Here is a 25064-nt window from a genome sequence, read left to right on the forward strand (position 1 = left end):
TAAGGATCGATTTCAATTGTACTGGTGTTATTTCCAAAAATAGTTAGAGAGGTTCATGGAGGCATTGAAGGTCAAGCTAGATGCTACTCAGGGATTCCTAGGGTGCTATATAAAAGCTATAAAGTTTGTTTACACGTGCTATAGGATCACGCACCACTGCTACAGGAATACCAAGAATTCCACAGGATCATAAAGGAGGTGCTACAGGATTGGGCTGAGAGGTGAAAAGGGTCTAGAACACTAATAATTTTCTTCCAAACCCCCATAAACATAAATACATTATCCAAAGATCAGTAAATGGAATCATCTCTCCTCAATTTCCATGCAATTGTTGAAGCAAATTGTGCCTGCTACAGGTATCCTATAGTAAACCCTTGTACATCTAAATTCCTTTGAAAGAATTGTTTTTCTTGCATAAGGAAAAGTAGGAGTAGAGGTAGTTTTTCCTTGAATCGGGGCATATAATTCTTCTAGTTCTATGACAAAAGAAACATAAACCTCCTTGCCCTACCTTAACACCCTAAACTAGTTAGTGAAAAATCCTTCAAAAAATTCCCTTTGGAATAACTTAAGAAAACATGAGTAGGAGCCATGGGGGGAGGTTTCAATCAAAGCGAACCCACTGACAGTAATAGAATCCATTATCATGCTCTTCTTAGAGGCGTTTTCCTTAGACACCAGTGGATGGGGTTCTTTGAACAACTGAGGGGGTATCATGATGATGTAACATGTGAATTTTCCATGGCACTCCACTCTGAGGAAGAGCTCATTAGTAGAGCAACCACGATACCCTTAGGATTTTGATGGGGAAAATAAAATAGGAAAATATCCAACACTTCCAATAAAAACTTTTTCCTCCCTTAAAAGAGGCTTGTTGAAGACAAAAATGGAGTAACAAGAGAAAGCCCAACATACCTTTGGAATGAAGTGGAATATAACATCCTCAAGTACATATCCTATGAACGGAGTTTGATTGTTGTATATGCCTATCAATTTAGGTTTCTATATGAGTTGAGGTTCCAAACATAATTGTCCATTCCAAACAGGTTTAGTGTACCATATTTCCTCCTTTAGCATATAATCGAAATGAGCCATAGTCAAGGAAGGACAACACCAATACATTTAACATCATGGCCTCATACGAATCATTGTTATGGATTCCTGAAGCCATCTCAAAACCCTCGTGTTGTGGACTGACTTTCTGGAGATGGATAGGGAGGCTTTCATTGAGGCACAAGCCCTTACCTCAAAACAATAAGAAGATACACCAAAATATAGTGCTAGAGGTAGGAAAGAAGAGAAGGAAGAAGTAGAAGAGGAAAAGGAAGGAGAAAATATAGAAGAAGAAAAAGGGAAAGAAGAAGGATTGGAAAAAGAAGAAGAAGAGACCCCTACGGATCCCTCTAGATATTAAAAGAGAAGAAAACATGGAAAGAAAGTAAGCCTCTCACTAGGGAACATAGAAAAAGTGTTGGTTGCTACCTTGGCCACACTTAGCACACCTTTCAAGCCCAAGAGAATGCATCCCGAGTAGGGCCTCTTGTATTTTAAGAGGATAAAGAGCACTATGATCAAGTAAAGGAAGCCTCAATGTCCTTCAATAGAACCAATCAAAATTGATGAATTAACCAGCCACCAAGAAAAAGAATTGTGATCCAGATTTAAACAAGAATGCAACAAATTACATATATAACCATAAATAAAGAGATGCAGCAGAAATAATACTTCATTTCATTACTGCAAAACACTGAAATATGCTGACAAATACAAATGGAAATAAACTAGCTAGGGTGATGGGTGCTTATGTTTGACAAGAGATGTGGCAGCTACATGCCTATGAATTGTCTTACAATGAGGCTCAAAGGCCTATTTATTGTTGAGGAACAATGGAAAGCCCTAAACATCCAAAAACCTGACCTTAGGAGATGAAGCACCAAACTATTGGCCCCGTTTTGGTTAAGTTGGTACCTCAACTTCCCGGGGTCGTAACTTTGGCATATGATCTCCATTTGACACGCAGAATACCTTGTTAGAAAGATCTATTCGAGGACTACAACTTTAGAAAGAGAAACTTTTGTCCATGGTCCCATGTTGCTCCCATTTTTCCCAAAAAACGTCGTTTAGGGCCTCAAAATGGCTCTGTAAGTTGAGGACCCGAAAAACTACTAAAAAATGTAAATTGTGCTACAATTAAGGAAAATGAAAAAATGAAAGAAACAATTGTGGAGGTCCAAGTCGAATTGGAGGGTGGCCACCAATATCCACTTGGATCGTTCCTCCCCCCTTAGGAAGCAATTGTCCCCATTGTGTTGAGTTCCTCCATGAGATGAGGAAACTTCTACTAAACTTGGTCCCTGGTGAGCCACTTGCCCTGGTGAAGGAGTTGGCCTGCTTTGACAACTCGATACAATTGGATCTTCTGCTAGTGAGTGTGCTTGATATGTGTGTCCATGATCCGATCAGTTGCATCTCGTTCGATGCAATTTGGAATTAAATTTGTGGGTGTGAGTTGTTCTGCAATGTTGGATGTGTCTAGTATTGGTGGAAAGTATGGCCGAAGGTGATCCACATTGAACACTGGGTGCAGGCCAAGGAATGGGGGAATGTTGAGCTAAAATGCATTGTCTCCCACAGCTTTGGTAATGGGGTAAGGACCATATCGGAGTGGTCTGAGTTTCCGATAGGCTCCCGTAAGGCGTTCCTTTTACAAATGCAACTAGACTTTGTCGCCCTCCTAAAGCTTCTGTGGCACCCGATGTTGATCATGTTGTTGTGTGTACTTCACATTTGATTTCTCTAGAATGTTATGGACCTACTAGCCAATATGTTGGATGTGCTCAATGAAGTTGTTTGTCTTATCTGTTTCGGACTGGACATGAGTCAAATCTGCCTAAGTAGTTGCAAATGGCATGGCCAAATCAATGGGGCATAGTGGCCAGAATCCCAAGCCCACCTGAAAAGGGTTGTCGTAAGTCAGGCTGTGGAGAGCTTGGTTATAGCTGTGTTGAACATAGGGGAGGCTCTCATCCCATGTGCGTGGATGCTTGGAGTTGTACATGCAAAGAATGTGTACGATCATCCTATTGACAACCTCTGTTTGGCCATCAGTTTGGGGATGGAAGGTTGTGGACTTGGTGAGTCTGGTGTCCAACATCGACTAGACACTCGGCCAAAATGTATTGAGGAACCTGTTTTCTTGATCTGAGATGATAGACTGTGGGATCCCAAAGTGTACCCACACTCGTTCAAAGAAGATTTTAGCAATGGCTTCTGTTATGATATTCTTCTTGCAGGCTGCCATAATGGCCATCTTCTAGAACCTGTCGATGACCACAAAAACATAGTTGTTTCCATGCTTAGTAGAAGGAAGGCCCGTCATGTAATCCATGCAGATGGATTCCGAAGGTCGACTAGGGGTAGGAAGTGGGGTATAGAGGCCTAGCTTCTTGATGGTTGGTTTGGAAATGGCATAGGCAGTGCATGATCTGATGTACTTCCTGACATCCTGTCAAAGATTCGTCTAGAGGAAATACTTCTGCAGTACTGCTACAGTTTTCTTGACCCCAAAATGCCCAGCAACCTGACTGTAGTGTGCTTCCCAAATCATCTTGGCACGCTGGCTTGAGGGAACACAAAGGTGACCCATGTGGAATAACAGGGCATCCTAGAGGTGAAAATATGGAACATGCTGACCCTCCAATAGTGTCTGGTATGTGTGGCTGAATTCTGGGTCGCTTTTGTAGAGAAGTGGCCAATGAGAAGTCTTGTGCCCACAAGAGTTGAACACGGTGATTAACGCTATGATCGGTGGTTGACTGAGGAAATATGCAACATTATTGGTGTTGCACTTCTTATACTTGATATTCAAATGGAACTGTTGCAAGTATGTGGACCACTATTGATGGCGATCCTTCTGCAATTTCCCTTGGGTCTATATGAACTGTAGGGGCTTGTGGTATGTGTGGATGACCATTTCCTTCCCCAAAATGAAATGCTTCCATTGTCGGTAGGCCTACACAATGGAATACATCTCTTTTTCATATGTGGGATACTTTCGAACTATGTCTGAAAGTGTCTCACTATGATATTCCACTAGATGCCCTTGTTGAGTAAGGACAACCCCAATAGCATAGTGAGAGACACCTATCTCGACCTTAAATGGTTGTTGCAAGTCTAGTAATGGAAGCATTGGTGCCGAGCAGAGGTGATGTTTCAACTCTATGAATGCCTTCTATTGAGATTCAAACCAAAAAAAAAATTCTTTCGCTCCTCCCTTGGTGACTTGACTCAAGCGGCAAGTGATATGAGAAAATCCCAACACAAACCTGTGGTAGAAGTTGGCAAGACCCAGAAAGTTATGGAGCTTTGTCTGAGTGGTTGGAGATGGCCAATCCCGAATGACTTGGATCTTGGCTGGATCCACATGCACCACCCGTTCATCAATAATGTATCCTAGATACTGAACCTGGGTCATGTAAAAGGTGAGTTTCTCCAAATTTGCACATAACTTATGTTGCCGTAGTGTTTGGACAACTCATCGGATGTGGTGGAGGTGCTCTTCCCAACTCTGGCTGAAGATCAGGATGTCATCCAAGTATACCACTACAAACGAGTTGGTGAATGGCTACAAGATGTCATCCATTGGCCTCATCAAGGTTGCAGGAGCATTCGTCAACTCGAAAGGCATAACCAACCATTCAAAAAGGCCCTCCTTGGCTTCAAAGGCAGTCTTCCACACATCAGAGGGTTCGATTGCTACCTGGTTATATCCTAACTTCAAGTCGATCTTGCTGAGATATTTTGTCCCCTTCACTTGGTACAGGAGGTCATCAATCCATGGGATCGGGTTCCTATTATGGATAGTGATCTTGTTCAGCACCAACTAGTCAATACAGAGTCTCCAAGTCCCATCCTTCTTCTATAATAACATGATCAGGCTCCCACAAGGTGATGAACTTGGACGAATGTGACTTTTCTGTAGCAGCTCCTGAATCTACTTCTTGATTTCATCGTTCTCCAGAACGAAGTGCCAATAGATTGGTCCATTGGGCAGAGACGCACCTGGGGTCAGATCGATGGAGTGCTTGACCTGACAGTGGAAAGGAACCGATGCAGGGGAGGTGAAGATGTCCTCATGCTCCTCCATGACCTTCTCCATCTATAGTTGTCGTGTGGAGGGGCCCTGTCTGGAGGCCGTGGCCACTGTCTTCTTCTTTCCTTGAGGGTGTATCATCAGGAAAACAAATTTCCCAATTTTGGAAATGAGCTTACTGTATTCTTTTGCAGTAAGCAAAGAGATGGCAGTAGGCAATGCTACCTTCAGTATCCTGTACAACGTATTTCCCAAAATAACAATAACAGCATGAGGCCTTGATTCATACAAAGCATGTCGCTTCCACAAGTATGGTTGGCCTAATAATACATCATAAACATCAAGGGGAGAAACATCACACAATACCTCATCCATGAACGGATTGATGTTGTATGGAAGGCGACACTACTGGCTCATGTAAAGTTCCCGTCTTTGGTGAAGCCACTCGATGGTGCACATTGTGGATGTGCTGTGGTCGATAAGCCAAACCGCTTCACAACCTCTACCGAAATGAGGTTATTTTTCCTCCTGCTGTCGAAAATTAACTGTAGCAAGTAGCCCTTTACCCACATGTGGTAGTGGAAAAGGCACTCCTCCTCCTCTGGATCTTCAGGTTCCTCCTTCTGGATCTTCGTGGTGGCAACAGTGACATTGGGCTCTGCATCGATAATCTCCTTCCCTTTGTCATTGCCCTTGTCAGTTTCTGACTCACAGTCAGATAATGCATCTGATTCTGAAACTTTAGCTCAACCACCAGTGACTACTTGGCCCGACACTCACTTGTGTTGTGAGTGGAGCGCCTATGGAACTCACACCACTTTCCCATGTCCTTTTTCTGCTTTGCGACGCTGTTCTTTTCTTGCATATTTGGCGGGTTTCCCTGGACCACCCCGCCTTGGCTTTGTCATTTGTTCTGTGGTTTGAGGGCACCTTTCCCTTACTTTGGATTCATAGATCCAAAGTCTCGCTTCTTCTGTTTAAACATTTGCTCGATCGTGACGACATATCGATATGTCATGCCGAGTGAGGAGATGTTCAAGAACTCTATTTCATCTTGGATGTACCTGTGTAGGAAGCCATGGTATTTGAGTACCAAATGTTGCCCCGAGTCCTTTATAGCTAACTTTGTGTGAAGGGTATGGAAAATATTGGTAAACTCTAGTACGTCTTGGTCCCTTCCCTGCCACAGTGTGGTCCACTTTATGTATTGATCCTCATAGCTTCTAACAGGGTAGTACTGCTCCTTGATGGTAGCTCGAAATGAATTCCAAGTGGGTGCGGCTAAAAACAGTGAGGCCATACTTTCATCCTTCTGCTCGCAGTAGGTTTCCCACCAGTCCTTGATGTGGGGGGCGACTTTGAGAAGAGCGAAAGTAATATTTTCCTAGCCGGAAAAATCATGAACATAAAAATACCCTTCTAGTAGATTTAACCTTTTATCTACGACGGTTGCATCTATCTGACCCTCAGATATGGGAATTTCAAAGTTAACTTGTACCTTAAAGGGTGTGGCGCTTCCAGAGTAGCTGTTGGAAGTATCTGTGTCGCCCTTGGGAAATCGCTGAAGGATTTGGGAAAAGTTTTCCATCATCGCATTCCTTTGTTGCTTGAGGGCCTCTTCAGGCAAGATTTTGATAGGATCTCCTGCCCCCCCATCTTTCCTTTCATCTATCATGGGAGGCCGTCATGATTTGCGAGGCTAGTCTTGCAAAGGTTCGAGCAATTCAAGACCTAATTCGTTATATCCCGACCTCTTTGGGGACATGCAAATAAAGACGAAGAAAGAGCAAACTGCTTTGGTACCACTGATCCAGATTTAAATAGGAATACAACAAATTACATATATAACCATACATAAAGAAATGCAGTAGAAATAATACTTCATTTCATTACTGTAAAATATTGAAATATGCTTACAAACATAAATGGAAATAAACTAGCTAGGGCGATGGTAGCTTATCTTTGAGAAGAGATGTGGCAACTACATGGCTCTCAATTGTCTTACAATGAGGCTCGAAGGCCTATTTATTGTTGAGAAATAATGGAAAACCATAAAAATCCAAAAACCTAATGCTAGGAGATGAGGCGCCAAACTATGGGCCTCGTTTTTGGTAAATTGGTACATCAACTTCCGAGGGTCATAACTTTGGCATATGATCTCTGCTTGACATGCACAATACCTTGTTAGAAAGATATATATGAGGAATACAACTTTGGGAGGAGAAACATCGGTCCATGGATCCACATTGCTCCCATTGTTCGCAAAGAAAATGTCATTTAGGGTCTCAAAATAGCTCCGGAAGTTCACAACCCAAAAAAATGCTAAAAATAGTAAATTGTGCTACAATTAAGGAAACTAGAAAACTAAAAGAAACAATGGTGGGGGTCTAAGTGGAATTGGCGGGTGGCCACCAATATCCACTTGGATTAAATTGGGATGTGGTGAAGGGAAAATTGAGGAGGTCAACCCCCCTATATCCAAGTGTAAACAACCTTTGACATCCATAGGAAGGCCCACCACTAGAGCAGTCACATAAAAGAAACTCAAATAACAAATTAACCTATTATAGGAGAAAACAAAGGCGCTACAGGAAAAGACAGGGCTACCACACAAAGGAACAATTTTGTTACAGGATAAAGAGAAAGTGTTATAGGAAATGGTATCAACATAGCTAGAGTAAGGAGTAGGTCCCTAACGACTCTAGGAGCATGAACCACACCATGAACTTGGGTTGTATTACAAATTTATTGAGGGAGGGAGAATTATACCTACCAAATTTTCAATTTCCCTCTTCTTTTAGCTTGAAAAAGAAAGAGGCACAACTCACTAGTGGATGAAAATTACAAAATCCAAGCAAGTAGCAGATGTGGGCCTCATGGAGGAAAAGGTGAAACAAATGGGTAAATAATTGAATGACTTAAGGCTAAAGAAATCAGTTGTGAGGGAGAAACTGTAGTTAGAGAACAAAAGGCTAAGAGAGGAACTACAAGAAAAGGAGGCACAACTTGCGACTATGGAAGGTTTGTCTAAGGATGTTATTGAGTGTAGGTAACCATGTAAATCATATGCCATTTTCCCCAGCGATCAATGGCTGCAATTCCAAATCAAAACATTGACACAACATGTTTCTCTACCATTTAAATATTATAAGAGGTTCATTGACTTTTGCAAGAACGCAAACATTGAGGATAGAGCCAAATTGGTTGAATTATATATGCACAACATGATCCTCAATGACATGAAGTTTTGGGACCTCAACTTAAGATTGGGGGATATGTAGTTGATGGCACTAGAATTTTCAACGACCCATGAAGAAATAAGGGCTTAGGAAGTAAATAAGGTGATGGAAAAAGAAGAAAGTGAGACCCTGTACATCATAGCAGAGTTAGTAAGCCCCAAGGTTGTCATCAATAACCACAACGTTATCTCCACTGATAACTAACTAGACCCTTGATACATGGTAACACAAGAACAATCAATGCTCCATTTCGAGGACACCTTCAGGTTGTTGGGAACTAAGAGCTTGCAATATTTCCAAAGAACATCGAATGCTGTGTGCCATAGTCTAAAAACTAGAGAGTATCAATCCCCTCAAAGTTTAATGAATTCCCTGGAATGGAACCCTCTCTACAAGAGAATTAGTTGAAACTAAATTAGATAGGCCTCAAATTTGGTCATCCTTTGTTCTTGGAACTATAGGAGAGAACATATGAAGAAGAGGAATAAAGGGAGTGGGAAGAGATATAAGAAAATACAAGGTTTTATCCACATGAAGGAACACCCTCTGAGATTCTATGGGATGTCATGGAAGCCACGAGGGCCATGCATGAACTTCACATTAGTGAGTAAGTTTCTCAAAGAGTGAACAACATTTTCAACACGGGGACGATTATGGGTCCCATCAATAGGTATATTTTACAACCCATACTGCTATCCTTTAGCCCATAAATCTTCTCTTTCTCCACATTAATTTACATTTTTGGCTATAATGTGCTTAGTAGGAAGACTAAAGGGTGTCTGTCATACTTCATGGCCTAATGTGGTTTATGTGTAGGAAAGAGACCATTTTTGGGTACATTTATGATGCAGAGGCATGTTGGAGGTAGCTATAGGAAATAAACGAGGTTTGTCCCTTACATTTACTATCCTTTGTCTCAAAGTGATCCCTATAATAACTTAACTTCACTCACCTCCATCTCGAAGTCCACTGATAATCAATGGACTCAAGTGCATGAGAATATGTAAGGGAACTACATCCACTAATTTTGAGATTTTGGAGCAAGGTGACCCTCCTCTCAAGGGAGCTACCCCTCAATCATCTTATGTATAAATAAACAGGCCTAAGGGCTTATTAGGATTCAAATTTTTGGGAGCTAGGAAGGGCTATCCAAGGCCAAGTATTTGAGATTGTTTTTTCCATTTTAAGATGATGTATTTGAACAACATTTTATGTTAACAAAAGGTTCATTATTGGTCTACATAAGAATAACTTTGGATGGTTGAATTGCTTGCGTGGCTTCCATGACATCCCATAGAATCTCAGAGGATGTTCCTTCATGTGGATATAACCTTGTATTTTCTTCTATGTCTACCCACTCCCTTTGTTCCTTTTATTGATATGTTCTCTACTATAGGACCAGTGACAAAGGATGACTAAATTTGAGGCCTATATAATTTATTTTGAACCTTTGAATAATTCTCTTGGAGAGTGGGGTCCATTCCAGGGCATTCCTTAACCTTTCAAGGGATTGATACTCTTTGGTTTGCAGACTGTGGGGTAGAGCATGCCATCTTCTTTGGAAATATTTCAAGTTATTACTTCCCAACAACCTAAAGGTATCCTCGAAATGGAGCATAGATTGTTGTTGTGTTACCATGTAGCGAGGGTCTAGTTAGTGATCAGTGGAGATAATGTTGTGGTTTCTGATAATAACCTTGGGGCTTACTAACTCTGATATATTGTATAGGGGCTCACTTTCTTCTTTTTCCCTCACCTTCTTTACTTTCCAAGCCCTTATTTCTTCATGGGTCAACCAAAAGTCTAGTGCCATTAGCTACATATCCCCCAATCTTGAGTTGGGGTCCCAAAAGTTCACGTCTTTGAGGATCATGTTGTGGATATATAATTAAACCAATTTGGCTCTATCCTTAATGCTTGGATTCTTGCAAAAGCCAATGAACCTCCTATAATCCTGAAATAGTAGAGAGACATGTTGTGCCAATGTTTTTATTTGGAATTGTAGCTATTGTTTGCTGAGGAAAATGGCATAGGATTTAGATGGTTACCTACAGCCAATAAAATCCATGGACAAACTTGCGATGGTGGCAAGTTGTGCCTCCTTTTCCTATAGTTCCTTTCTTAGCATTTTTTTCTCTAACTATAGTTTCTCCCTCACAACAAATTCATTTAACCTTAAGCCATTCAATTCTTTACCCATTTGTTGCACATTTTCCTACATGAGACCCACATCATCTACTTTCTTAGATTTTGTAATTTTCATCCACTAATGAGTTGTGCCTCTTTCTTTTTCTACCTCAAAGAATAGGGGAATTAAAAATTTGGTAGGTATAGTTCTCCCTCCCTCAATAAATTTGTAATAGGACCCAAGTTCAGGTTGTGTTTCATGCTCCTAGAGTCCTTTGGGACATACTCCTTCTTCTTGTTATGTCGATACCATTTCCTATAACACTTTCTCTTGATCCTGTAACAAATTTGTTCCTTTGTGTAGTAGCCCTGTCTTTTCGTGTAGCCCCTATGTTTTCTCCTACGATTGGCTAGTTCATTCTTTGAGTTTCTTATATCTGACTCCTCTTGTGGTGGGCCTTCCTATGGGTGTCAAAGGTTATTTACACTTGGATATAGGGGGGTTATTTACACACGAGTGAGTAAGTTTCTCAAAGGGTGAACAATATTTTCAATAGGCAGATGATGATGGGTCCCATCAATAAGTATATTTTAAGGCCCATATTGCTATCCTCTAGTCCATAAATCTTCTCTTTCTCCACATTAATTTAAATTTTTTGCTATAATGTGCTTAGTAGGAAGTCTAAAGGGTGTTTGTCATACTTCGTGGCCTAAGGCGGTTTATGTGTAGGAGAGAGAGCATTTTTGGGTACATTTATGATGTAGAGGCATGTTGTAGGTAGCTAGAGTAAATATAGGAGGCTTGTCCCGTGCATTTACTATCCTTTGACTCGAAGTGATCCCTATAATCACTCAACTGTACTCACCTCCATCTTGAAGTCCACTAATAGCCAATGGAATCAAGTGAATGAGAGGATCTAAGGAAGCTACAACCACTATTTTCGAATTTTGGAGCAAGGCAGTCCTCCTCTCAAGGGAGCTATCATTTAATCATATTATGTATAAATAAAGAGGCCTAAGGGCTCATTCAGATTCAAATTTTTGGGAGCTAGGAAGAGCTATTCAAGGGCAAGTATTTCAGAGTGTTATTTCCATTTTGAGATGATGTATTTGAACACCATTTTCTATTAATGAAAGGTTCATTGTTGGTCTACATATGAGTTAACATTGGAGGGTTGAAACCCTTGGCTTGGGGCACAACCTAGAGGCTTTAGTGCCTCTCATGTATTTTTCTTTTGTCCTTGTTTAATTTCTAGTATTTCTTTCGTTGTTTATGTAGAAGTTAGATTGCAAAAATTGTGATTTCACACTTGATCACCACCTCTCTTATGTGATGTGTGGTAGAATAGTCTACAACAACAAGCCAAAAATATGTGTTTGTGTTTGTTTGGAAGTTGCTAGGATTTGGTTTGTAATTATCTTGCATAGTCCATTTCTACAACCTAAATGTTGATATCATGTCTTTACAAATGGATTAGATGCATGTTGTAGGATAGAATAGCTCTTGATGAAATAAAATTCAACTCATCCTTTCCACCTTGATTTATTTTGTTGCAAATTAATCATTAGGTGCATGTTCTTCCCAAGAGTAAAAGAGGTTCTGTGTTAGTCTATAGGTACTACCAGTGACTTGCAAGGATTAACACATTCATCCTACATCCACTTTGTCATTTCCATCCTCCTCCTCGGTACCTCATACTACTCTCATATTTTTCCATTGAGATCATCTTTTTAGGGTCAATGAAGGACACCGTGAGCATGTATTTTCATGCAATATGGGCCTCTAATGGGTTCTAAGCTTGGAAAAATTCCTCACATATCCTTCATACATGCTCATCCACTTTCAAAAAACCTTTCTAAGCCTTAAGATTCTCTCTGGCCCAATCATGTAGAAAAGCATGGTATCTTGTAGCATTGTGTAGATGTAGCATTGCATAAATGTGGCCAAATTTTCTCTAAGATGTTTATTTTTTTATTTTCAGATTGAATAATGACCTGTAGGCTTTGAATACATGATTTGGAAGACCCAAGTACCACTCTAGACCCATTCTTCTTTGACTGTAAGTACAAGACATCGATTATAATCAAGACGATAATTTCCACATTTTAATCACATTGAATATTATTTTATGAAATGAGTAAGGATACTACTACTAAAGCTAAAACCATCTTACACTCAGTGATATAAAGGGAAACTCTTCAATGCAAATAGATTAGACCTAGTTTTTGAAGTTACACTCTTAGATTTTCTAGTCATGTGTTGTAGATTAAATTTCCTCTTTCAAGGAAATTTGCAAACAGAGTAATGATTTACATTCTGCAAGTAGAGTGTTGACTTGATTGTTTTGCAAGTAGAATAACATGGTTCATTTATGCAACTAGTATAGTATATTCCCTTCCTACAACTATAGTTAGTCTTTACATTTGATGAATGGCACTTTCGTTTATGCAATTAGGATAATGTTCATTATCTTGCAATTAGAGTAGACTATTTCCTTTTCATGCAAATTCTCTTTGTAAGCTAGTTGAAGGAGTGGTATCTACATGGATTAATCTAATTCAATGACTGAACCTGACATGAGTAGAGCTTGACCTACTGTGCATATCCATTTTTTTATGAACCCTCCATAATAAATTAGGTTGGTAACCTTGGGAGCTGCAACATTCTTGTTGCAAATGGAAGGCTCATCACATTATATGAAAGTTTAAGACTTTTGTTTGAACTGTAAATTGCATATTATGACTCTTTCATCATGATGTTGAAATCACAACAAAGAAGAATCAAATGGACCTACCATCAAACGCTAAAATTTATAATAAATGGGGAGAATAGAGCTATTAAGGAAGCATGCTCCTTGGAGAGAAAATATTTCCTTGTATGAGTCCCCTAGGTAGAAATTTGCAAGTGCACTAGAGAGAAACAATTCTCATATGTTAGACAATGATCAATGTCAAAACTGGATTGTTTACAAATGAATTTTCCATGTGTATCTTTAGACTACTCAAGAGGTATGGAACTCTCCCTGCTAGGGATTACGAACCCACATTCTAGGTTTACACTAACCAAAAACTAGTATTATTACAATAGCACACACATCAATTTGGAACCAAATTCATTAATGACACAAAATAACTCTCTTCTAAAAATAAGACGATTACACAATTTTAAACAACCCCCTTAAGTTAAATAGAGAACACAAAGAATACTTATAAAATAATCATAAAAATACAAATTTGAATTTGTTTCTAGATGCTTAAATCAATATAGTAACTATAGCTAGATTACAAAAGTATGTGGGTTTTTGAATGCTCAACTCAAATACAATTGAGATGTGTTGAATGCTAGGAGTGGATTTATGAATTATGACCTTGAATAGAATTGAGATTTGGTATACATATGTGAAGCTCTAAGGTAACTCACCTAAATATATATGAGCAGGTGTATGTATATCTAATTTCAATATAATTTTACCATGGCTAAGAAACTACTATGTATATAAAATTTCTTGATAGCTATGCCCTACGCACAAGTCTAGGGTGCTTTAATTGTTTTCAAGAACAAGAGTTTAGTTATATAGGTGCACACCATGAGTGACTATGGAATATATAGTTACATTCCAATGCCATAAAAGAAATGTAAAAATACATTGGATAAATAGAAATTAAGTAACTCATATGATCCACACATGAGATGTGTAGAAAGTGAGTTGGATTATGGATACCAAACTTGAATATAGATCACCCAAATAAATGTAATTAATTTTATAAATTCCCATTGAAAAATAGGGTTAGCCCTGTTTACAATAGCCCCCATTAATCTAAATGTTGGGGAAAAGGAATTACATCAAATTTTACCCCTTTAATGCTAGATGAAAAATATATAGTGAAGATTTAGTTTACCTTGAATGTGATATGTTCCACACCTACATAGTTCCCCTATTTGATAAAGGTAACCTCTAGTGGAGATATAAACTAAATATACATATGAATACATGTTAATCCACTAAATGTAAAAATAATGGCACATGCTATGCCGAAAATTGATGTTATTGAATGTAGCATGCCTTTACCTCCCAAACTTGCATGTCAAACATTACAATGCCTTCTAAGAAAGAAAAAAACTATGAAAACTTAGGAATATTTTGCAATGCTACCACAAAAATAATTCATTTCACTTTAGGTCATGTCCTTTTTGGCACAAAGGGGGGCCCTAAAAGTGAATTTTTTAGATAGCTTCCATGGAATAAGATGGATGGCTGAATTTGCAAAACTCAATTACTATTTAATTAGTTTATAAAGTTAAAAAAAAAAAACAAAACAAAAATCTAGAACTATTGATGGAAAGGAGGAGGCATGTTCAAAGTTGTAAGATAGGGAAGCATAGAATAGAACAACTAGAAAACCCTAAATTGTGCATTAAGTAGATAACATTCCATAAAAATACCCTTTAAAGAGGAAAGGGACATTAGCACAAGTTTGTTAAAGAAATAAAATTGGAATAACAATGAAAAGAATCCTTATACACCAATTTTATAGATGTTCAAAGGGAAATAATTGTTAGGCATACAAGAAGAATTAACCCACTAACTAGAGAATCGTGAAGAATAGTGAAGAGATAGATTGTATTATGCAAAAAACACTTTATAAAAGAGATGATGCCCATAAGCTAAAGAATGGTAGAAGATCAAAAAGAAATTGTTAAGTATATTTCTTAAGTGTATATTTATAAATAACACAAGAAGTAGAGTACCCTCTCAAGAGTGTTATCCACCCACATATTAGTTAATTAAATTGCTATTAACCAAAACTTGTAATTACATTAAAAGATTACATTAGTGGGTAACCAAAAGTGTCAATTACAAGTGGGTAACCAAAAGTGTCCATTACACAATAAGAATGGTTTGAATCTGCATATGAGAATTTCACTATAAATAAATGAAATGCTATCTAGTTTTGTGGCTAGTGATATTTGTTACAATTTGTTAATGGAAAAGATTATTTACTAATATTTAAAAACAATACAATAATTAATCATTTCATAAAAACATTATAAGTTAATTACCATTCCTAAATTAATGTCCTCAATGATTAATAACTTTAATGATTATTATTTCATATTCTTTTTAACTAATTTTACATTTATATATAATTAATTTAATCAGAATTTCAATTTTAAAATAAAAGTATGATTAGAACCACTAATCATCTATTAAAAAGATGATTATTTGCGTTGGTGTTGGAGGTAGTGTGTCTCCATAGTGATATCTTAGGTTTATGTGCTTGTTTTGTTGAATGGCTCCTCCAACATGCTATGTTGCACTTTTCTGTTAGACGACGGTGTCGACTAGCCCCGTACTTGTATGTGTTAGTTGTTATGCCATACGCTATATGTCGGTGTTAGCCACTAAAATTCGAGGGAAGTTCAAGAAAACCTTATCTGAAAATCAGAAGCGCGGGGAGAGGATATATCAAGTTCAAATTCTAAGTCCCCGTTCCAAAAAGGAAATCACAAAGCCATGGAACTTGCGTTTATTCACTCACTGTCTAAATGTTAATATGAAATGTTCTAGAACCTCCCGAGGTAGGAAAATATGCCGCAAGAAGAAGACAATAATCGGAACATCTCTTTTCAATAGAGTATATATGATAATACAAATATTCAATCAATTCTGGTTCGAAGCACACTGGTTGATAAACAAATAAGATACTCATACTCACCCGGCGTGTCGATGACATTCAATTTTCTGCCATCATTCGTCGTGCCTTGTTCTAATTGGCAAGTGCCTGTAACCGGGGCAGATCTGGAAAGAGACTTAAAGACTCTGCGGCCAAGGATGGAATTACCAGTTGCACTTTTACCATTGCCCGTTTTCCCTACCAATACTAGATTGGTCACCCCACTCGTAGGTCTTCCACTTCCTTCCATTCTATCTTTCCAATGGCCTGGATATTGGTTCTTCAGCAACCAATGACACCACCAGTGAATGTCAAAAAGATATAATGGCTTCCGAGTTAACGCAGCGCCAAACCGCCCTTTATAACACCCCAAAACCTCCGACTGTGTAGGGCGTAGCGAATCACCCTTTATAACATTCCAAATTCTTTCACTCAATACGGCGTAGGCAATCAATCACTCCTTATCCTATTCCAAATTGCTGCCCAATTGCCCTTTATTTAGCTTTAACTGAATACGGCGAAGCGAATCACTTTGCTGCCCAATTACCCTTTATTTAGCTTTAACTGAATACGGCGAAGCGAATCACTTTGTAGCCGAATCCCCCTTTATAACGTTCCATATGCTTTGACAGATTAAGACGTGGCGAATGAATTTATAATCCACAGTAGCTGTAAACACATATAAGATACTCACGAGTGAAGCACGCCTTAAAACCTTAAAAGATATTGGGTTTTAAAAATATCGAGGCATTTCCTTTCTTCTTTTGTTTTTCTTTTTCTTTGGGTAAGGGATAACCATTGTAAAATCATCTACATCTTACTGTCAGCTTCATCACACTGAGAATGATGAATTCCATGCGCTCAGAAAGACGAATTCCATTACAGGAAGTTATTTTTTTGAAGATGCAAAAGTCCCTGAGCATAATTTAAATCCTTTAAATATATATATTTGAGATTTATTTTTTTGAGATATATATAATAAATTTGAAATTAAATAAATTTACATATATCAATTTTGTATGTACATGTGTATCCAGTGTCCATTCCATATTAATTAGAAAAGGAGCTACACATTTCTCTTTTACTCAAATGTAAAACAAGATTATATACCATGTACCAACTCTATCTTACGAAATAAATTACAAATCTCCACATATTAAAATGCAGAAAGTATTTAAAAACAGAATAACAATTTGCCTCTAACTATTATGTATATGTGTATTTCTTTAATATATATATAGATAGATTATCTAAAATCAATATTGTAATAATAATTCTTTTCTTAATGTTTTTTTTAAAAGTAATGTGTCAGTTTTACATAGAAAAAGAACTATACATTTACCTTGTACATATTTTTAGGAAAAGATTTAAAATTACTATAGCTATATTCAATTTTTTATTTTATTTTCAACTATATATAACATTTATATTTTTTGAAAGGTAATGTGTTAAATTTATGGATTTTTTTATATAAAAAATTGATTATAAGATAAATATAGAATAATTTGTTTGTAGGTAGATGTGTATATTTTGGAATATGGTTTCCAAAATTTTAATGTAATAATTATTATTATTCAATTTTAAACTCACTATCAAAGTACACATTTTTAGGAAAAGATTTAAAATTACTATAGCTATATTCAATTTTTTATTTTATTTTCAACTATATATAAAATTTATATTTTTTGAAAGGTAATGTGTTAAATTTATGGATTTTTTTATATAAAAAATCGGTTATAAGATAAATATAGAATAATTGGTTTGTAGGTAGATCTGTATATTTTGGAATATGGTTTCCAAAATTTTAATGTAATAATTATTATTATTCAATTTTAAACTCACTATCAAAGTACACACCAAATTAGTGTATGACACTTCTTTGTTGATGGGACAAGGGACCCACCTCCACACAACAATTTCAATGCTAATTCTAGGAAGGCAAACATACTCGAGCCCCTGTGGTTTTGAGTGACCTCTTAGGAGGAAACACATGCCCTCAACCATTAGGCCCACTCAAGGTGTATTAAATGGATGTAGTTATGCTATTTTTTTGAATATAATTAATAAAAATAATGCCATGTCTACAAGTGTCATATTGATTTTAGATTTGTATTGATGACATTGAACTTTTTATCTATTCTAATATTTTTTTCTTGTTACATGTTTTTCAAATATATCTATAATTAACTCATATATTTCCTGTTTTTATAATTAACAATACTACATAGTATCAAGTACTTACCCCTTGTGGTGAAGTAAAATTATAAGCATGGACACGAACAAATTCCTCTAGACTGATAATAGGTCTAGCCACAACACAGACATTCTATGGAAAAAATTCCTTATGTTAGAACAAATCAAAAGGGCCTATCTCTTGGTCGCTTATCCTGCTTGATGGTGTCCTCGCTTGCTTGCTCCAGCAATCAATCGCTTCCTTCTTCAAGTTTCTTGAACAAGTAAACAACAACAACACACAAACATAATAATAGACAAATTGCAATTCAACCTACTTATCAAGTCAAGAAGCATTAATACACGAATATGTAATATTACAAAACATGTAGGAAATCAATCGATAGTTGAATCTATTAATATCAAAGAGAAATTACAACCATTTGTCTTGACGTCATAGTCTTCCTCTCACAAGACTAGGTTCCCACACACTTCTGCTAGCATTCCATGATGGCTTCAAACAACAATACTTTAAAGGCTCTTCCCTTTAGGCTTCACTCCAAACCAAACACACTTCCTCCTCACACAACTAGATGGCTACAACTAGTAAAAGCTTGCTTGTCTAATCAAAATAGTATACTCACACTGAGTCAGCACTCTAACTAGCTTGTGCTTGGGAAGAAGGGAGGTTTATATAGGAAATATGGATGGGAGATGGATCCTCTTCTCCTGGGAGAAGGACTTATCCCTTGAGGTAGTTCCATCATTATAGGGGAAAGGAGCCCAAACTGTCATCCCCGACCCCATTTGGACCAACAGTTTATGAGACTTCCTAACGGAGCTTCTAGAGTATGGAAGCTTCGGCTCTAATTTAAAAAAAAATCCATAACAGGACTGACGCAACTGGAACACAACTCAATCACATCGATCGGCGTAGGGAATAGTGTTAATCTCTGCACATTGGCACAGGGGAGACAAAGGTCATTAGTGCCAGCCTTCTGAACTTGGCAAAACATGAGTTTTAGGGGAAATGGTGCAAAAGGGAAATGATGTGCTCATGAAGAGGGACATAATGGGAGTTTCTTCATGAAGGCAAAGCATGTGGGGTTCACTGTAGAGGTCCTCTAGGATCAAGGAACGGGGAGTACAGGGACAGTGACAAAATGCTGTGTAACAGATTCCCCCTAAAGCGTGAAGGTTGAGCTAGAGTGAGGAATGAAATGCTTTATAAATCAGTGCAGGGAACCAATCTACTCTTAGAAAACCTACAAGAAAGTACACATACATGTACATCAATTAAGATCTATGTCAAATGATACATGAATTGTTGTATGGACACAGCCATCGAAAGATTAATGATGTAAATGGATCGAGGTATGGACGCAACCATCCATCAAAGAGGATCATAACAAAACCAAGGTATGGTCATAGCCATCCAATAATGAGAAGGATCACATATGATAACTCATGGTCTGGTCACTGTCAGCCATCTGAAAGAGACATGCATATCATCATAACCATGTCGCACCACTTCGCAACCTTGACTCTTTGTGATCTAAGTCGAGGGTCTTGCGCTCCAACACAACCTGATCAAAGTATAGATTCTAGCATGCAAATAGATGTGTTGATGTCGAACATGCTAAAAAGTTGCTTGATTACGAGTCAATGATGTAAATTATTAACAAGCGTGAGAAAAACCACCAATAATGACAATGGCCCTCAAGGTACTATCAGCATAATTCACGAAATGTGAATACAGGAACTGCAATCGAACACCCGTGAAATCACGTAGTCAAAAGCCAATTATGTTAACTTGTCGTCGAGTATGAAGAACTTGCCATGAAGGCGTGCAAGCTCTAAGGTACTGGAAGGGAGTCTCTTGATCAACTTCCCAGATAATGAGTTGATGTTGACAGAAAGTGACCGTGTCGAAGGAGGGCCATAATGAATCCCACATCATCGACGCGAGACGAGAGGATGAAAAATGCTTTTGGATGATACAGAGAATCAGAGGTACATGTAACCACAGAAGGACAACCCTTGAACATATCGATGACACAACTTGAAGTTTGGCAGCTTTTGGATCCATTAGATCAGTGGTCATGGTGACATAGCACATATGAGATGGAAGGCAAAAATGAATGGTCCAAACTAAGGAAGGTCAATGATACAAAGGAGGATTTCCCAACCCGACACGAAGCAAAGAGTGTCATGTTCAAGAGTAAGTTGCTGACACAACCTGATAGATTTCCAAATTCCCCCCACCATTTCTAGCAAGTACCCAAATTATTTTTTAATCGCAAGCTTGAAGGGGATAGCATATTCTTGCACTGTAAGTTCATCCTTCAGACGAATCCGACCTAGTAAGTTTAATGAGTTTTCAGAAGGAGAAGCTCATGTCCATCATGGTGACGAATCTGACGTCGTTTAATATTTTAAAGAGTTCGATAAAGGTGTAACTCAGTATCTTTTTCATGTTTAGAGAGTTTGAAAAAGACATGTAAAAAAAAAATCCACATGGTCCCTTTTCATATATTTCTGTCTCTCGAGCCCGAAAGGGTAGAAAATAATACTTAAGAGAACCGCTTGACCATTTCAGGCAAGGAGTGCCTTTTTCGTAAATAGTGCCTCTTAGCCCGAAAAAGGGGTAAACTTATACTGGGCGTATGATGTTTCGCATCCATTAATGAGTTTGAAATGACAAGGGATTGACCATATTTTCATTTTTAAAGTGTTAGAAAAGAGTTGAAAGCAGACCCCCCGTTTATATTCTCTTTAACGAGTCAAAAAAGGAAAAAATACTCGGCAATCTTTTCATATGTGTTTAGTGAGTCAAGAAAAGAGTTGAAATATGACTGATTGCCATCGTTGAACATTCATCACCTTTTGCTGCACAAGTAAGGCAAAGTGTATTATCGAGTCCTTGAGGTAAAATAGGTCAAAAATATTTACAAAACCTGATATTTTTATGAAAAAATGAATAAAAAGGAGAAAAGTAAATATTTTTACCATTTACCATTTCACCTTTGCAGTGAAGACCTTTTACCCACTTTTGCTCTAGTTTTTCTGGAGCAGATTATGAGAGATCCGGGAGGTCAATCGACACGCCGTTAGTTCCAAGTAATAGCCAAAGCCCTAAGCTCCATTTTCATTCTATTAATTTCAGCTTTTAGCCATTTTTTTAGGATTTTTAGGGAGGTTTTTGAGAAAAAAATTCACCCTTGGTGGGCGTGATTTCCGAGCACGGGATCACGTCGGCAGAGAGTTATTTGCATAACCATCTACGCTGACCGATATGACTAATTCTAAAATAGGCATGCCAACGCTCTCGATGGGGAGAACCATTTTTTCTCAAGAAGTGACCGTTAAACTTGAATTTTATGTGCCAAAATTGATGATTGACTCAAATAAATGGATTTTGGAGGAGAGAAATTGTCGAAAATGGTGGATTGGAAGGAAGGAGAACACAAAGATGTTGATAGCAAGGCATTGAATTATCCATATTTCCTAGAGGCTTTGAGGGCTTGCGGGCTCCTCAAATTTTTCCTTACACGAGGGATGCGAGCCTAGCCTGAGTTGCTTCGATACTTGATAAGCATTTGGGACATCGATCACGATATTTTTGTCATTGGGGATGAGGAGCTAGAGTTGACAACTTCAGATATCTACTTCATCACTTGAATATCTCACAAAGGTGAGGTAGTGAACTTGTATGGGTCACGTCCGATCAGGGAAAGCATATCTTCCCTTCTTGCCGAACACTGTCCTAAGGCCCTCAAAATCCAAAAGTGGGAAGATAGATATTTCTAGTGTGAGGGATCTGACACTGAGGGTGCTTTTGTTGACTATCAATAGAGTGGCAGGGTGCCAGGCAGAAAATGTGACTAACAAGTCGAAGTTCCTTTATGCTATTCACTACATAGCTCCTACATTCTTCAACTGGGCAGAAGCCATGAAGATGAACATCAAGCACCATTTTTCCAAGGCCAATGCAGGGAATGTGAAGCAACTTGGCTTTGAAACAGTACCTGTGACCTTTTTCCTTTAACAAGTGCCACTGTTCCAGTATCAATTGATTGAGGTTGATCCTCGTGTGCCACAAGATCTGTGAATGGCCCGTTGGAGTTGTTTGATTTCTAGGATCACTCGGGGTCAGCATATGTCATACCGACTGGCATTCCTCTCATGGCTATGACTACAGAAGATCATCATGGAGGACAGGCCATACATCGGCACTTCTTTTCATAGAGACCCATATATGCTGTTACGAGATGGAGAGGACTTCGATGACGAAAGTAAAAAATCAAATTTTTTATTTTGATGTTTTTTAATTGTTTTTTGGTATGTGCATGCTTATAGCATTTCTCTTTTTATGCAGATGTTAGACTAGAGTAGCCAACTAGGATGTCCCCAATAGCTAGGCATGTCTCCCGTATTATCGATGTTGTCACCCCATGTCAGGAAGGGAGCGATAACAAGTAGGAGATCGCGAGGAACCTTGAGGGGTTGACTCATGGTATCCTGGAGTATGCTCGAATAGGAGACATGCCTCGGAAGTACTAGAGGCACAAAGTGGGAGTCTTAGATCGGATCTATCGACTTTTGAGTCGTGTTGCAGAGTTGTCTCGTGCTATAATGACCACCATGCTGAGTAGTTCCTAGGTCCAGTACTTACATACATTTTGAGGTCTGCGTGCCGTGGATGTATGAGGCCTCCAACCCACCGATGTTATTATATACACACATATTATTTTTTGGGTTTTGATGTATCAAACATTCTCACATATATATATGTTGTATTTTCCTGCCTATTATGGTACAAATAGTTTGTCTTATCTTTTACATGTTTCGTAAACGTCTATCCAACACGTAATTAGCTAATGCATCTGTTAATGTATTCATGTGTCTAGGAATATGATGATATGTAATATAATCAAAAAATCTTTCCAATAGACAGATATAGAGATGCATTCGTAATATTTGAGGGTTCATGATAGAATATTTTCCATGGAGTTGAAGGACAACAAGCTATGAATCAACATTGATAACCAATTCCCCGATGCCCAGGGTGATGTCTTCTGACAACAGTTCAATGACCGCACTGTATTTTGCAATGTTGTTGGTTGGACGACCCACGCAGATACCTTTAAGGTCAATCCACTCACCGTTAGGGTCATAGATAGCCCATGCCATGGATGATAGGTTCTGGGTACTTCAGAAAGCACCATTGACGAAAACAATGTGAGGAGTTGCAGACATCTGCAAAGCAAGAAAAGCATAATAAACATGAAAGTTGTTTGAAAACTATAACCCAAAACCACGTTGTACAAAAATGAATCCCACACTAATATATATAAGTAACCATGCAAGATGACCTAAGCATAGTACTTTTTGAGGTAAAGCCTGTTTCGAGGCTTATTGAGAGGATTTCCTTCATAATCAATAAGCTCACAAGCTCCTTTTTGCAAAACGCATTTTACAATATAGGGTCCATGCCACATAGGTTCGAACTTTCCTGCCCCTAGCTTATGGTTAGCTTGGTCGTATAGCAAGACCAAATCATCCTCAGAGAAAGCACAAGGGGAGACCGACTAATCGAAATGGGATTTGACCCATTTATTTGGTGCTTCAATGACCAAAGCAGTGAGATGGTGAGTCTCATCTAATCGTTCTAAATATAGGAGGCATTCCTCTTGAGATAATGTTTCGGGGAGGAGTTTAACAACTAACTTGAGTGAAGGAATCTCACATTTGATCGGCAATGTTGCTTCAAGACCATAGACCAGCTGGAAAGGTGTCAAACCAGTTGCGTCTTTGGTTGATGTTCGACAGGCCCACAAAGCTGAAAAGAGCATGAGATGCCAATTTGACTTGTGCATCCTAATAGTACGCTGAAGCATGGTGACCAAAACCTTGTTCACGACTTCAACTTGGCCGTTGGCCTGAGGCTAATATGGGGTTGAGTTATCATGGTGCAAGCCCAATGCAAATGCCAGTTCTCCCATCATGTAATCTCTGAAATGGGAGCCATGGTTTGTGACAATGGCTTGGGTACACCGAACTTGGAAATAACATGGTTAAAGAGGAATTGAGCCACCGTCTTACCATCTGCAGAGTATGTAGGCATCGCTTTGGCCCATTTGGTGAAATAATCCACAGCGACAATAATATAGCCATGCCCCCTGACCGAACAAGGGTTACTGTCATATAATCGATGCCTCATTTGGAAAAGGGACCAATGGTATTGACAGGTTGTAGGTGAGCGGGTGGGGTGCGCATCTTGCATTGGTAAATTTGGCATTTGTGATACTTTTTGGCAACAAGAATGCAATCTTTGAAGATAGATAGCCATAAATAACTAGCGTGAAGTATTTTTTTTAGTTGTAGTGTAACCAGACATATGTCCAACACATGCCCTTGAGTGGCAACCATTGAGAACTCTTTCAGCTTCCTAGATCATGAGGCATTAGCGAAGAACAAAATCAACACCGACACGGTATAAAGTATCGCCAATAATATGGTAGGGTTGGGAATGATGCCGAATCCTTCAACGATCATCCTTAGTCAACATGGACCAGAATGTGGAGGTTTGGAGATACATGATGATATCATTGTACCATCGATTAAGGGTGCTAATCAGGAAAATGGTCTCATTTGGAAATTTTTCATCTGCACCAGTAGGGAGAACTTTGGAGGGAAGTGAACAAATCAATTCAGTGAAAACATGCGACTTCTTAGATATGGCCATAGTGAAGAGC

The 25064-nt window shown here is 38.4% G+C and overlaps 1 protein-coding gene across 1 annotated transcript in view; it reads right to left on the reverse strand.

Moving 5' to 3' along the window:
• The window catches only part of LOC149180740 (immune-associated nucleotide-binding protein 9-like), a 183985-nt gene extending 167509 nt beyond the window's left edge, over nt 1–16476 (reverse strand). The window contains exon 1 of the mRNA XM_089413979.1: nt 16177–16476. Coding sequence (XP_089270105.1) covers nt 16177–16384 — 208 coding nt within the window. The 5' untranslated portion in view covers nt 16385–16476. The remainder of the gene's footprint in view (nt 1–16176) is intronic.
• Between the last annotated feature and the right edge of the window lie 8588 nt (nt 16477–25064).

Source organism: Pinus tabuliformis, chromosome 3_2 (genome assembly GCF_031772625.1).
Source record: "Pinus tabuliformis cultivar Carrire ecotype Pingquan chromosome 3_2, CPIR1, whole genome shotgun sequence".
NCBI classification, from domain to species: Eukaryota; Viridiplantae; Streptophyta; class Pinopsida; order Pinales; family Pinaceae; genus Pinus; species Pinus tabuliformis.